At 34.7% G+C, this 13927-nt stretch overlaps 3 protein-coding genes across 3 annotated transcripts in view; 1 reads left to right on the top strand and 2 right to left on the bottom strand.

The window, feature by feature from the left end:
- Positions 1-203: 203 nt before the first annotated feature.
- LOC106109225 (transcription factor E2F4) lies at positions 204-2343 on the top strand. The gene is made up of 7 exons (XM_013290636.1): positions 204-403; positions 501-610; positions 682-783; positions 849-1020; positions 1505-1588; positions 1671-1746; positions 2169-2343. The coding sequence occupies exons 1-7, from the start codon at positions 299-301 to the stop codon at positions 2267-2269; spliced, it is 750 nt and encodes a 249-aa protein (XP_013146090.1). The 5' UTR covers positions 204-298; the 3' UTR covers positions 2270-2343.
- Positions 2344-2807: 464 nt separating this feature from the next.
- On the bottom strand, positions 2808-6853 carry LOC106109190 (WD repeat-containing protein 46). The gene is made up of 11 exons (XM_013290595.1): positions 6718-6853; positions 6521-6637; positions 6113-6342; positions 5466-5717; positions 4845-4995; positions 4523-4758; positions 4129-4293; positions 3884-4023; positions 3362-3552; positions 3129-3227; positions 2808-2944 (listed from the first exon to the last, which is right to left on the bottom strand). The coding sequence occupies exons 1-11, from the start codon at positions 6742-6744 to the stop codon at positions 2819-2821; spliced, it is 1734 nt and encodes a 577-aa protein (XP_013146049.1). The 5' UTR covers positions 6745-6853; the 3' UTR covers positions 2808-2818.
- A 680-nt stretch (positions 6854-7533) lies between these two features.
- Positions 7534-13927, bottom strand: part of LOC106109080 (myelin transcription factor 1) — an 18545-nt gene continuing 12151 nt past the window's right edge. Inside the window, exons 9-15 of the mRNA XM_013290482.1 lie at positions 13766-13799; positions 13460-13685; positions 10465-10674; positions 10034-10096; positions 9636-9925; positions 9394-9554; positions 7534-9133 (exon numbers count right to left, since the gene is read on the bottom strand). Coding sequence (XP_013145936.1) covers positions 8813-9133; positions 9394-9554; positions 9636-9925; positions 10034-10096; positions 10465-10674; positions 13460-13685; positions 13766-13799 — 1305 coding nt within the window. The 3' untranslated portion in view covers positions 7534-8812. The remainder of the gene's footprint in view (positions 9134-9393; positions 9555-9635; positions 9926-10033; positions 10097-10464; positions 10675-13459; positions 13686-13765; positions 13800-13927) is intronic.

Below are 13927 nucleotides of genomic sequence, written 5' to 3'. Positions count from 1 at the left end.
ATAATAATGTTACTTTGGAGGATATAAAACTGATTATTAAAATCTTGGATTTTCTAAATTCCATTAAAATTTCCTACTTTAAATATTTACAGTAAGAGTAAATTCTTCCCTTCTTTTTATGCAAATCAAAATTGCAGCAACAGTTTTTGCATTATCTGTAACAAGAGGTAATTAGCCTTTTTGTTAAAATTTTGTATCTGTTCTAATAATTTCAAAAACCATGTTTACCAACTTGATATCCCGCCGCAACGCAAAATCTTAAAGTGACTTAACTTTCCTTATTATTTTTCCTTTTGCAATGGCTGATGTATACAAGAGAAATGAAAAATCTTTAGGATTACTTACAACACGTTTTGTTTCATTATTACAAAAAGCCAAAGACGGTGTGTTAGACTTGAAAATTGTAAGTATACTATAAACTACTTGGTACCTTGTCATTTTGCCCACAAAAATATGAAATTCAAAATGAAACTAATTATTAATTTACTGTATGTTTAAAGGCAACTGATTTGTTGGCTGTTCGACAAAAAAGGAGAATATACGATATAACCAATGTCTTAGAAGGTATCGGCTTAATTGAAAAACGCAGTAAAAATAGCATACAGTGGAAGTAAGTGAAATTAATGACAAGATAATTAAATTTAAATATTACGATGCTTAAAATTAATTTTCTTTCCGCAGAGGTGTTGGTCCAGATTGTACATCAAATGAAATAGGAGACAGAGTGACTTTATTGAGAAGGCAGATTGGGCGCTTGGAGGAACATGAAGTGTTGATTGATAAGTGAGTACTATATATCAGAGAAAATGAATCTTGATTTTTTATATACAAAATTTTACTTTTTACAGACACCTTCATTATATTGAGCAAAGTTTAAAGAATGTGCTGGACGACACTGATAATCACACATTGTCCTATGTCACAGAGGATGATGTTAAAAAGTGTTTTAAGGATACTCAAGTATTAGTTTTAGAAGTTCCTCTTGGAGCAAATTTAGCTGTTACTTCACCCTCAGCCAAGGTAATGTCTCTCAATTGAATTAATTGCCAGTGTATTTCGCATAAGAGTTTGACATGGACCTGGGTTTGAATCCTGCCATGTACCAATGTAATTTATGACTTTTATATGAACTTCATTTACCTAACATTCTTATGGTGCAGAAAAACATTGTGATGCAAAGATATATGTGAAGTCAATCAACCTGCACTTAGTCAGAGTGATCAACTATTCACACCTAACTAAGGGTAGGCTCTGAGCCCCTCAGTTGGGCATATAGTGAGTTGGTGATGATACATTTAGGCTATTTGTAAGTCTTTACAAATATCTTTGCAGCTCAAGGTTTTCTGTGCACTATGGTGCATCCTTTTACTGCACCTAAAAATTTGTTATGCTGCGGCTTATATATTCTAAAAAAAAAAATATTTTTAAAGCACTTTAAGAATTTTGTTTGTTGTTCAATATAATTGAAGGATTAGTCCTTATTTCAAGTGCTTTTTTTTTTCAGGACAAGCTTTCAAGTTACAGTTTACATGTAAAGTCAACAGAACAAATTGGTGTTATACATGTATCTGATATGGAAAAAGAAAAGGTAATGAATGTTATGTCATGTAGCTTTTTTTTGTATTTTGTAGATACATTTTTGATTTAAAAGAAATTATTTTCTTTTTTAGGCTAACATGGAAGAGAATATAGATGATGAAGTACAGAGCTACACAAATAGTTGTGATGATGCATATCATCATTCAAGTAAGTATTTACAGATCAAAATTGAATTAGGCATTAAAAATAATGTATAGCCTAATCAAAAAAAAAATGCTAGCCTAGGGGTGCTTTTGGTTTCTTTATTACATATTTTTTTGATGTGCGCAAATGAATTAATTTGACATATTTATGAAAGGAAAAAATATTATGTTTGCTGAGACACTGCAATATTTATTCTTCTTTGTCGCTTTAGTCTTTACGGACTCGTCGTTTTTATCACGTATCAGTGACCCGCTTCACAAGACTCCGCCACTCCTCCCTGTATCCTAATCTGGTCAGTCCATTTCATAGGCGATCTTCCCCTAGCTCTGGTGCCCTTCACCTTACCCTGTACTACCAAGCGTTCTATGGAGTCGTCATTAAGCAATATTTATTTACTTACTGGTTTTTAATGGTTTTTCTTTCAGACTATTTATTAAGACTGAGTCCTCCGATAACGAAACAAGACTTTGCATTCTCGCTGCGAGGCAGTGAAGGATTGTGCGATTTATTTGATATACCTTGTTAAGAATATTATTAAAATCATATTTTTTTTCATTTATATTTACACAAATCAAAGACATTGTTTCTATTTTGTTTACATTTTGTGATCATGTTAAATATATTGATGTACATATAAGAATAAAATAAATCATGTAAATACAAAACTAAAATATATCATCTTGGAGATTACAAGTTGTTTGATTGAAGAGCACTACAATCCCTTATTGTTAATATAATTCTTGTTTATGGATCTTCTTCTGCGGATTGGGCCAGTGACAAGTGTTTATGGTTTTATTCTAATTTGGGATAGACTGGCAACAATCCTCTGCTTATGGACATGTTTGTGGGTATATAAATAGTCCATTCATTATTTAATTCGGTTGGAATATCCCGTAAATATATTAAGTATCCAGTCACATACTCAAAAAATCTACTGAACTTTGACAAAATTACTTGAGAATTTGCTTTTGGAGTGTTGGTAACGATACATTTTTCGCTACAATAAACTCCATTCAATTAAGGTTCAAAAAAGCCTTTTTTTATATTAAAAAGAAAACAAGATATATGATGAATTTTATTTATTCGATTTCGTTTTAGTCACAAATCTATCCAAAACACCAAATGATTGCTTTGGTGCAGTTTCTTTCTTGGCCGGTTCTTCTAATATCTTCTGAGCTTCAATAACTTGGTCAATTGTTTCCTGGAATTTATGAAATAGTTAAACATTGTCTATGATAATAAAAGATATTCGGTACTAAACCAAATTTACTTAACAGATTGTATAATTCTCTGAAAAGAGATCCCTTATCTGAATAAATTAAGCACTTCTTATTTTTATCTAGACCCCACAGGGTTGTCATTTGTAAATATTTAAATATTTTTACCTTTCTCATTGCACTATTTATGATTTTCTTTCTTGCAATATTTGTTTTTCCTTTATTTTTATGCCGCGGAGTAAAATTAACGTTCTTTGGTTTAAGATGCTGCAAAAAAACAGTGAACTCACATCTCAATTATATCTTCATAAAAAAATTGCAGATTAAAATGTAATTTAGAGAAATGCAGAATTTAAAAAGTTATGTAAATTAAGTATGCGACAGTAAGATTCAGAACGTACCAATAATTTCTTTCTAGCTTCCATTTGTTCTTTCATGGAAGGAACGTCGACCTGCATGACATCAAATGGATCGAGAGTAATAAGTTCCGCAGGTATTTTCTCAAGCAAAGCCTTAACCTCTGCCTCTTTTCTTTGTTTCTTAGTTTGGAAGGGATTGCTTTCCAAAGCGTCGAAGTTTGGTTCACCGCTTCCTGTAAAAGTCGAAACTTTAATTTAAACATAGTTCTAAATAAAATATCATAATATTATAAAGAGGAAAAATTGTTTTTTTTATGTATTGTAATAACTCAAAAATTACTGGACTGATTTTAAAAATTCTTGCACCATTAAAAAGCTATGTTTCACTCGGGTGAAGTCGCGAGCAACAGCTACTATATATAGACTATACGAAGTTTAAAAACTAAACTAAAAATTTAAGTGGACTTAATAATGAATTGTATACAAAGTTCTGTACATTTTCTGGCAATATTTTTGTCTTACTGCATATCTTCTGTTCACAAAACACCAACAATATTAACTTACCTGGCACTATTATGCTTGTAAAACCACCGCTTGTTCCAATTCCTAAAACGTCTTCATATGGGCAGAATTTGAAGTTACTTATCGATTTGGCCATACGATGCCTTAGGTACGGTTTTACTGTGGTTTGTGAACAACAGTTGCTGAAAAAAGAAATAAAAAAAATTAAAACCGTATTGTAGAAATGTAACAACTGAAAAAAAAAGTTAAAACCTTGGGTAAAAAGTTTTTTTTTTAAATAAACCTACTTGTATATTTCAACAACATCTCCAAGTCCAACTGCAAGCATTTCCTTTTGGGAGAAATCTAAATCAACAGGAGGTGTTCTCAATTTGTAATGCTGCAATGGACCATCAAGATTCCTTATATCCCATATTTTCAAACTCCTGTCCACACCAGAAGTTGCCATATACCTTTGAAAAGAAAATTGGACTTTCATTAATAAAAAACGAAAACTTCAAGACAATAATTTCCGACTCTGGTACAGTTTTTTAAAATTCAAAAACTACTGAATAATTTTTATTTTTGAAGTGGGACCAAGTAGCAGCAGTTTTACTTCAGCCTAGTAAGCAAATTATACAGATAGGCAATTAAAAATAAAAAAGAATCTAATTATAGATACTGGGCGTCAATTGTACTTACATTCCTCTATTGTCAACAGCAATTGCTGTAAGGGGTGTTTTATGGCATAATATCTTTGCCAGGGGTTCTTTAACATTAGGAGCCCATAGAGAAACAACACCCTTAGAGTTACCCAAACATAGAGTAGCATTATAAGGGTTTTGAGTCATAACAGTTGTTCTTCCAATATGATTGTTATAGTGGCCAACTATTTCTCCAATGGATATATCCAACCACGTCATAAATCCATATTCATTCTGAAATAATTATTATCGTTAACAAAATTGCAAGTTGGGATAAAATGTTATAAAGTGAAACAAATTAGAAGAAAAAATCTACTTACAACAGCAGCTAATAGAAAATGGTAAGGAAGAAATTCCATACGTAGTATTTTATCCATTTTTTTCACACAATGCAATTCAGTTCCAGTGTTGTCATAAATGTAAAGCCATTCCTTTTGTGCTACTGCTATCATAGTTTCTACATGAAGCCAACTGTAAATTCAAATAACAATTAAAAAAAAATTGATAAAACTCTACAAGTTAATTTCTCAATTTGAACACCATACAGAGGTAATTATAACTACACACAAGCAACTATTATCCTATAGTAATAATCAATTTATCAATTTGATTATCCTAAAAATCCAGATTATCCCCAACCGTCACCCCGCTCTGTCCCTACGTGGGGACAGATAAGAACAAAATGTTTCATCCCATTGTTTACGACAAGGGGCGGTTGGATCTTATTTTATTTCTAAACGGTTCCATCTGTCACCTTACTGGTGACAGTGGGACTTAAAGATGGGGTGGATGTAACATCTTATTCTCATCTGTCCCCACGTGGGGACAGAGCGGGGTGACGGTTGGGAGTAATCCAAAAATCCTTTGTCAATTAAATACATCTTACTTATATCATAAATGCGAAAGTTTAGACTAATGTATGTTTGTTTTGTTTACCTTACCTTATATCATGAATACTTTCCATTACATTAATTTCACAATGTAATTTTTTAGTAACCCAGTCAAAAGCAGCAAGGTGACCAAGTTTACTTCCTAATAATAAATGTCTCCCATTACGTGAATATTTTGCTCTATATGGTCCAAAATCAAGCTTCAAGTCAAATATTTTCGTAGCTGCGGCAATGTCTACATTCTCAGCTATTATTTTTTGTGATACAGATGTCGTTTTCTCACCTTCACCAACTTCAATTAACCTTTAAAATAAATTATTATGAATATATTTCAGTGAACAACAAAACTTGTACCATGGCTGAATTCCGAAATGACTCTCAAATATATTGCTTAATCAATTATAATAATAGAGATAATAATATTTATTTTTTACAGATAAAGATCCAATATTATGTTAGTATGTACATTTTACTTAAACTAAGTAGTATATTACTTATAAATTTGACATAATTATAATTAATTTGGTGCACAATTATAATTTATTTTTTATGGTATATATTTGAATAATGTTGGTAACCACATGTTAAGAGATTGTTCATGATCTGGTTGTACTAACTGTAATAGTTATTATTCGTGTTAAAAGAACATATGCTCCTTATAATATAGCAATTTGCTTGTGATTTAAAAAATACAATACCCTTGATCTTCTGTGAGAAGAATTTCCGCTCGAGCAGCTTGTTCTTGAGCATATTTGTACTTGTTTTCTTTCTTTTTTAACTTTGCAGCATACAATGGATGCCTTACACCTCTTCCTTGCAGCCCTTCACCTCTAGAATGACGCTCTAATGACTTTGGATCAACTGGTGCTTTACCAGGAAATTTAACATCACTACCCCGTTTTAGTACATTTTTAATTTTACGTGTTTCCTGAAATTTCATTTTCTGATTCACTCAAAATAAAAATATAAAAGAAATATTGAGCATATACTTAAGATTTTTTTATAAAGCATCTAAGCAATCTAATGTATCAATGTTATAGTAAATCAGATATGATGAATATCTTTTTTGGTTATTATTTACAGTATCAAATTTTTATTAAGGTTACCTTAAATCGTTGTTTTTTAATAGTACGTGGTGTTACTTTTATATTAAATACTTCTACGTCATTACTGGAATGGGATTTTTTTGGTTTTTCGTCATCTTCTTTTTGAAAATAACGTATCTGGAAAACACAAAGTTTTAACTTTAGAAGGCTCTTTAAAGACACGATTATTCTTCTTTCCTAAAAAAATATCAACTTACGTTTTTTGCCTTATTTTGGACTTTCATTTTAAATTATGAGATATTTATATTAAAAACTTTATAATGATCTTTGCTTATCTTATTACATCAATGCAAATAAAAGAAATAATACACAAGACACAACGAGACACATGTGTTAATGACATTGACATTTCTATTTGACAGTTTTGACATATGACAGAATTAAAACTTTTTTTTCACTAATAAGGCATAAGTGTAGATTGTCAATTTCCAAAAGTTCATGATGGTTATAAAAAAAAGTCTCTCTTTCCTTTCAATATTTATGGCTTTGATTTAGGGTAGTATAAAAACTGAGTTAAAATGCTTTTTTTTTTTTGCTGTGCAATATCTTTTTTAACCCATATAATTTAACGACGGTGTAGTAGGCGTATTTAGGCCTGTATAAGTATTCTATTTTTTACATAAATGATGTAATAAAGGGAGCTAACCAGCAGTGGTATCCTTAATGATAAGAAGTCACCTACTCCATGGATGTTACATGTGGGGATATCCGTAACATCAGAGGGACCATAGATGCGTGCCAGGTTTTGCGAAAGAGGTTCATACGCTTCCTAAATTACAGGTTTCTACCTGAAATCCATGTTTCATATCTGTCGTATCCCACTTCCTTCCTTTAAAGTATCGAAGCTTCACTAGTCGTGACCTTAAGAGGATTCAAGTTTGAAGAAAAACAAAAAGCGATTTATGGCCGGTTTTTGAGCCACATAACCATTCGATAGTGCTTTTGTGATTACTGAATTTTAGTTGAACTAATTATCACCAGGTATTGAAAGAGGAAAAAATTACACCATGTTATTCGAATTTATTATTTTTATTCTCTTTAACAACACATACTCAATATTTTACAGAAACGTATATGACATCAGAGTAGTAACATAGTAATAGGTTTAGTATTTAAATGCGAATACAATTACCGATTCGTGTATCATTTTGAATTGAAGAGAGAACTTTTAAGCTTTAAATAATATAGATTTAACAAAACTTTATGAAATAGATACAGTTTCAAACAATTATTGCACAAAATTTGTGTATGAGTTTGCCAAATAAAAACATTGCAAAACAACATCAACTCGCGACAATTAATCTATCACATTCCGTAAAGGTAACAATAAATAAGTCGTAACACGTAACATAATCACAGTAAAGTGAAACATGACTAACAAAGTAAGTAGTTCATTATTTCTAAAATTGGTTAATTAATGACTGAATTATTTATAATACTAATGAGATCTCATTATTATCTAATATAAATAAAATCGTCCATATGACGTGTCAACTATGTATTCACAATTTTATTTACAAATGTGACTAGAGAGTCCTCTAAGGAGTTTATAATTTCGTTTTTAAAATCTCTATCTCCGCAGCTTAGTCCATATATCAGCGGATCAGCTGTGACTCAAGCGTTTGGCACATTCCCATTATTTAGAACATAAAACATAAATATTCGTCAACATATAATCTTAATTACTAATTAATACCTTTCTTTGGGCGAAACAAAATTATCCTTTCCCTAAACACGTCGTAGCCCAGCGACAATAAGATAATTTCTATTATAATAATATAGAATTAAGTACAATATTTACATTCCAAATCTGACAATAATATTTATGTATGCTAAATCCCTTATATGCAATAGTATAAATTTTTCTCCTAACATTTAGTTTTATGTTAAGCATATATGAGTAACAATGTTTAAATTTTATTTAAGTCTTACTATAAGTCCTTCTTTAGTTTTTTTTTATTTTGAAAGATTTTAGATTGGTTGTGTGTACGTCAAAGAGTAGTCACACATCGTATACAATGGTTCACAAAACATTGTTACCTAAGCAGAACACATAACGACCGAATATAATCTTAAATATTCGGGTGCACTATACAATATACATAGTCTTATACACAAAAACATTCACTGTTTAACCGTTTTTCTTTGAAAGTTTATTTTTTGTTAATAGCTAAACGTTCAAACTTGTCGTTAATTAAATTGCACTATGTCTTTTAACACTGTATAAGCTCCGCCGATCTGAGCCGGACAATATATTTATTGTCGCTCAGATTCGACGGCGCTTGTTGAACCTTAAATGGGTGTCGGCAGCACTGTGAAGTCTTGGAGCGCGTTTTTCACCGTTTCATATATCGGTCGGTTCTCGTCGGGGCAGTAACCGTCTGGAGAGCACAGCGTCTGCAGCTTGGTAAGATAGGAGTCGAAGTTGTCGTGCGCGGGCTTTTCGTTGGGAACGGGCGGCGGTGGGGCGCCTGGCGTGCCCCCGGCGTTCGTCACGGGCGCCGTCCCACCGCCCGGGATCCGCACGTGTTCGAGTAACGTTATTACGTTGTTGCGGAGGCTCTCGTAATATTCATTGAGGTTGTTGTTCCGCTGGGATATCAGCTGGTTCTCCTGGAAATAAAGAAAAACGTAAATGTCAAAAGTTAACACGAAAAACATTAAATTATTAGTTTAATTTGCGTTATGAGGGTGAACCCGAATAGTTATGGCTGTACTCACAAAGGTTTGCAAGATGTTAGTAGCACTCAAAGCTGGATGTTTGGAGCCATGACAGTACCATCTACGAAATTTTTGACCATTGAAAGATTATTATGTAAAGTCTACGACTATTGATTCAACCCTACCCTGATTTCTATATGATAATTACTGACCCGTTCGCCGTGACTGAGGTGTGTTTCCATCGCGTTGATGTCCGACTTCAGTCGTATCATTTGCGATTCAACGCGGGCGTTTTCTCTCTGCAGTTCTGTTATCTCTTGTTCGAGGGTCATTAGATCTTCACCGTTTCCAGTTTGCATGTTCATCTCCATACCTATCAACGACAAACAAATGTTGTATAGTGGGTTAATTAAATTTAACTTAACAAGTTATTCAATTTGCTGACGCTAATTACCTGAATATGGTTTTGGGTATAAAGGTGTGATATCATCCGGGTATTTCGCCTTCTTGGGCTGCGGGGTGGGCGTGGAGGAGCCTGCGACGGGGCAGCCAGACAGGGAGCGGTGAGTAAGGAAGGAGCCGTTTATATGACCGGAGCCGTCGCAGCCGGGCGTGGGACAGTTGACGCCGTCGAACTTGATGGCAGAGGCGGCCGCCGCAACCGCGGCCTTGTGCTGTTCCACCGTGCCGCCGCTTTCCAACACTCGCATTTTATTCCTATTTGCTATCGGACAGCCGGAAGCGCTGATGAAAAAAAGCCACCACATTAATAAAAAAAATTAGGTACATTTTATAACATTTGCAGTTTTACGCTAATAGTCTCTATGTATAAAGGTGCGCACGTGGTCTTACCTCCGATGCGATAAGAATTTCCCTGTCGCGTGTCCAGATCCATCACAGCCCGGTATAGGGCATCTAAGCAGCGTGCAAATAATCAACATACTATATGTAAACGGTATTCATTGAAACATTGTATCAAATTGTTCTTATCTTTAAATGATTTGAACAAAAGTGGTATTAGAGAAATTTTAGATATGACGCATGAAGTAGACAAAACAACCTGAATTGTTTTTATCAAACAGTTTTTTGTTCTCGTTAGATAACTATCGTTGATTCGCCGCTATTTACTCTAATTATTACACGATGTCCATATAAATGAAATGTACAAATTTGTAGATTTATTTCAAATTTCAAATCCTACCTATCCTAGCTTGTATTAGTTTGTGGGCACGCGGGAAGCTGGAAAGCGAGCGTTGCTTGGCCTATTCCCTATGGTCGTTTACCTGAGTGGCTCTGAGTCCTGTCCATCCCGAGGCTTGCTCTTTGGCTTGTTGGCGCGCGGGCAGCCGGAGAGGGAGCGGTGGGAGGAGTAGTTGCCAGTGACGTGACCGGAGCCGTCGCAGCCGGGGGTGGGACACTTCAACTCCTGCGAGTGCGGCTGCAGCTGGGAGCGGTCGGCTCGCGGACAGCCGGAGAGACTGCACATGTACACACTGCTTACAATGACGTGACGACGCAACGTATCGCAATACGCTACATTCAACACTTTACCCATACCCCTACCGTTTTTGCGGTCGAGGGTTCGAATCCCGCCATTCGACTAATGTGTTGAACCATATCCTAGCACAAGCTTAGAGCTTAGTAGGAACTTTTAAAGGAAATATTAGTAAATTAACAAAATATATACTAATATTTTCATAAAAGCCTTTTTATTATTACAAAAAACATACTTCTAGACAAAGAGAGACGGCACAGGCAAGCATATGATATCAAAAATTAAGTAATCGACATCAAAATCCAGGCATCCAAATATAATCGACGAAGTACTGGCTGCAAAAAGAAAGGCAAACTTTAACGCCGTTCATGTAATCACATACCTTTTTTTTTCGTTTTATTACAAAGTAGTGTTAATACCACAACACGAAATTATTCACACACATTATATTGAATATTAATTACGTTAGTGATTAAAAATGCAACGAACAAAATATATACATTGCATTGTTATAAGTAAAATGTCTACAGTCTACAGAATATTATAAAAATGTTATTGTAATTGAATGTGTAATAAAAATTACATTTGACAAGCGAAACATTCTAGACTTATTAATAAAGTATGAGATAATTCTCACGAATCTTCAAAACGAAGTCGAAGAAATATATTTCATTTGTCAGCTTAATTAAAATCCAGATAAAAATATGTTTTAATAAAAGTTTTCGGTGGAAGTTTATGGTTAGCATCTCACTGAGGCGTGTATAAATAGACTGTCTGCGAAGAGTAACATGTATGTAGACGATGGAATGGGAATGCATCGTGTTTCTATATATAAATGCTCTGTTTGTTTGTGTTACATGCATTCCTTGGTCGGTATCTGGAGTTTTATTGGATAAAAAACTCCTTCATATAATTTGAATTGGATTTCTTACTTTTAGTAAAAATCTAGTAAAGATTTTTTATGGTTATTTCGAGGTTTGGTTTGTTTATTCGTTTAGTATATGCTATTATATTTTAATGTTTATTTAATTATTAAATATATGATTATGTTAGTCAATTAATCAAGTAAAGCTTTATGTTACAAGTCAGCTTTTCAAACACTAAGCACGTAAATCGAAATCGTTGCTTCCGACGATTTCACGTCAACATTTCGTCATGCGGTTAGTGCACAGAGAAACCTCGGATTACGCTGTCAATTTGTCGGGTGCGGAAACGGGCAAATTGCCGTTCAGGGGCGCATAACGACACGGAACCACACTGAGCACTTCGCGATGCAAACGCGAATATTCACTTGTACGCGATAATATTTATGAGTACTCGAACATTCTTGAGTACTCGAATATTAGCGAGTACTGGAATATTATCGCTTGCCTGCGGTGAGTCGCGAAGTTGCCAGACACGTGTCCCGAGCCGTCGCAGCGCTCCACCGGGCACTGGAGCAGTTCGCGGGACTCGCGACACCGGTACCCCGCTCTCACGTAATACTCGTCGCGAACGTAGCTACCATCAAATAAATTATCAAAACAAACGAGCAATAACTACTTAAAAAGTGTTTAATTTGTAAATTTTTGACTACATGACCTTATTACGTACAGTTCTAATTGCCCCACTAACATAAAAACTGTATTCTATAAGACTATAAACTATTCAACACGTCACAATCTACGTAAAATTATTTGGATATGTTTACAAAATTTTATCCCCGTTCCTCTAAGTGTAATTTAATTGTTAATTTATTTTTTATGGAGATAATTAGAAATTAACTGAGTAAACTATTTGTCTCACCTGTTTCGTCGCATATCTGTGTTTTGGTGCGGGTTTGTGCGTACAATCTTATCTTTATTTATCTGTGGCGGTGGTCGCGGGAGCGCCGCGCCCTCCGCCCGCCGCGCCGGTATATTTAGACTGATCCGGCGAGTGTGATTTAGCTACAATTGAAATCCCACACTTCGAGACAATAGCGTAACGTAACTTTTATTGACATTCCCCACTGTTATTTTCTTTTGTATAAACAATAACAATATCTGAAGCACGGAAACAGAAGACGGAGAAATTGAACGATGAAAAACATGATCACTTTTGAAAAATCAAAGATAGGTAGAGAGGAACTTTTAAAATAGATTCACCTATGTAGGGCGCTGTTTCTTATTGATAATATTAAAAAAAAGTGGAAATCGAATACAGTTCGTCAGCTTTAATATTTAACATATAACCAAAGGGCTATTGCTATCTTATATCAACAATATTCAGAGTGTGATTGATCCAAGACTGTGTTAGTTGGTGTTGGAATGTCATGTTATGTAAATATTCCATCACAGGGCGACGTCCACTAGCAACATGACACGAAAGGAGCATGTCACCTAAGAGAAATTGCAATGCAACTCTGCCACAGTTGTATAATGGATTATTCCAGTAATAAAATGACCAGTGTTAAACGAATGTCTGTTATGTAATTTGTCAAAATTCAAGGTATCGACCGTTATGTGAAACGTTTGGCTTATTATGATTTAATTAAATCACATGTACACATAGTTCTTCGCCCTGCATTTACCATGGATTTGATGTTGATCACTTAATATTTGATACCACCTCACAATGCTTGCCTTTGCCTTTTCAACAACTGGTAGTTATTGATACGAATCTTCGATTTTCATATCTATTGAGAATATATTTTGACTAATACAAGAGAGAACTGCTCTTTACAGACGTCTTCAGGCGGCGGTCTATTTACAATCTATGTTCGCTTGTTTTGTTTGCCTTCATCTTCTAAAAAAGATACTTACGTGTTATCTTTAGGCTTGTCGTGGGGCGCGTGGGAGGCGTGCGGCGCGTGCGGCGGCGGCATGTAGCAGGGCGGCGAGTAGGGGGGCGCGTGCGGGTAGGTGGGCGGGGGGTAGCCGCACTGGTACTGGTAGCCGCCGTAGCCCGCCGCCGCCGCCGCCGCAGCCGCGTACTCGCCCTGCCCCAGCCCATACCCTGCCACCGGGTGCGGGCTTACGCCGCCGTAACCTAATAAACCAGTAACATGTCAAAATCCATACACCTGACCGTATACCTAGGATTGTAGGTGGTAAAATAAAACGTAATACCCCTATTTATAAATTTGTGACTAAATATTGTAGACTATTAATATAAATATAATATATAAAATATAAAATATAAAAATAATTCTGTTTAATGCATTTATCCTTAGTAATATTGAATACTGTTCTTCGGTGTGGAACCCACATTACAAGATGTATGTAGACAGA

The sequence above is a fragment of the Papilio polytes genome, unplaced genomic scaffold, assembly GCF_000836215.1.
Source record: "Papilio polytes unplaced genomic scaffold, Ppol_1.0 DF821289.1, whole genome shotgun sequence".
Lineage (NCBI taxonomy): Eukaryota > Metazoa > Arthropoda > Insecta > Lepidoptera > Papilionidae > Papilio > Papilio polytes.
The sequence above is the reverse complement of the archived record's forward strand: the minus strand, read 5'-3'. Positions and strand labels throughout refer to the sequence as shown.

Bases quoted from the DNA above. Each gene is read 5' to 3' on its own strand.
- LOC106109225 (XM_013290636.1), top strand. From the start codon at position 299: ATGGCTGATGTATACAAGAGAAATGAAAAATCTTTAGGATTACTTACA. The intron at 611-681 runs GTAAGTGAAATT...TTCTTTCCGCAG, and splicing joins AAAAATAGCATACAGTGGAA to AGGTGTTGGTCCAGATTGTA. The intron at 1,747-2,168 runs GTAAGTATTTAC...TTTTTCTTTCAG, and splicing joins TGATGCATATCATCATTCAA to ACTATTTATTAAGACTGAGT.
- LOC106109190 (XM_013290595.1), bottom strand. From the start codon at position 6,744: ATGAAAGTCCAAAATAAGGCAAAAAAC. The intron at 6,343-6,520 runs GTAACCTTAATA...ATGAAATTTCAG, and splicing joins TTAAAAAACAACGATTTAAG to GAAACACGTAAAATTAAAAA. The intron at 4,294-4,522 runs GTAAGTACAATT...TTCTTTTCAAAG, and splicing joins GCTGTTGACAATAGAGGAAT to GTATATGGCAACTTCTGGTG.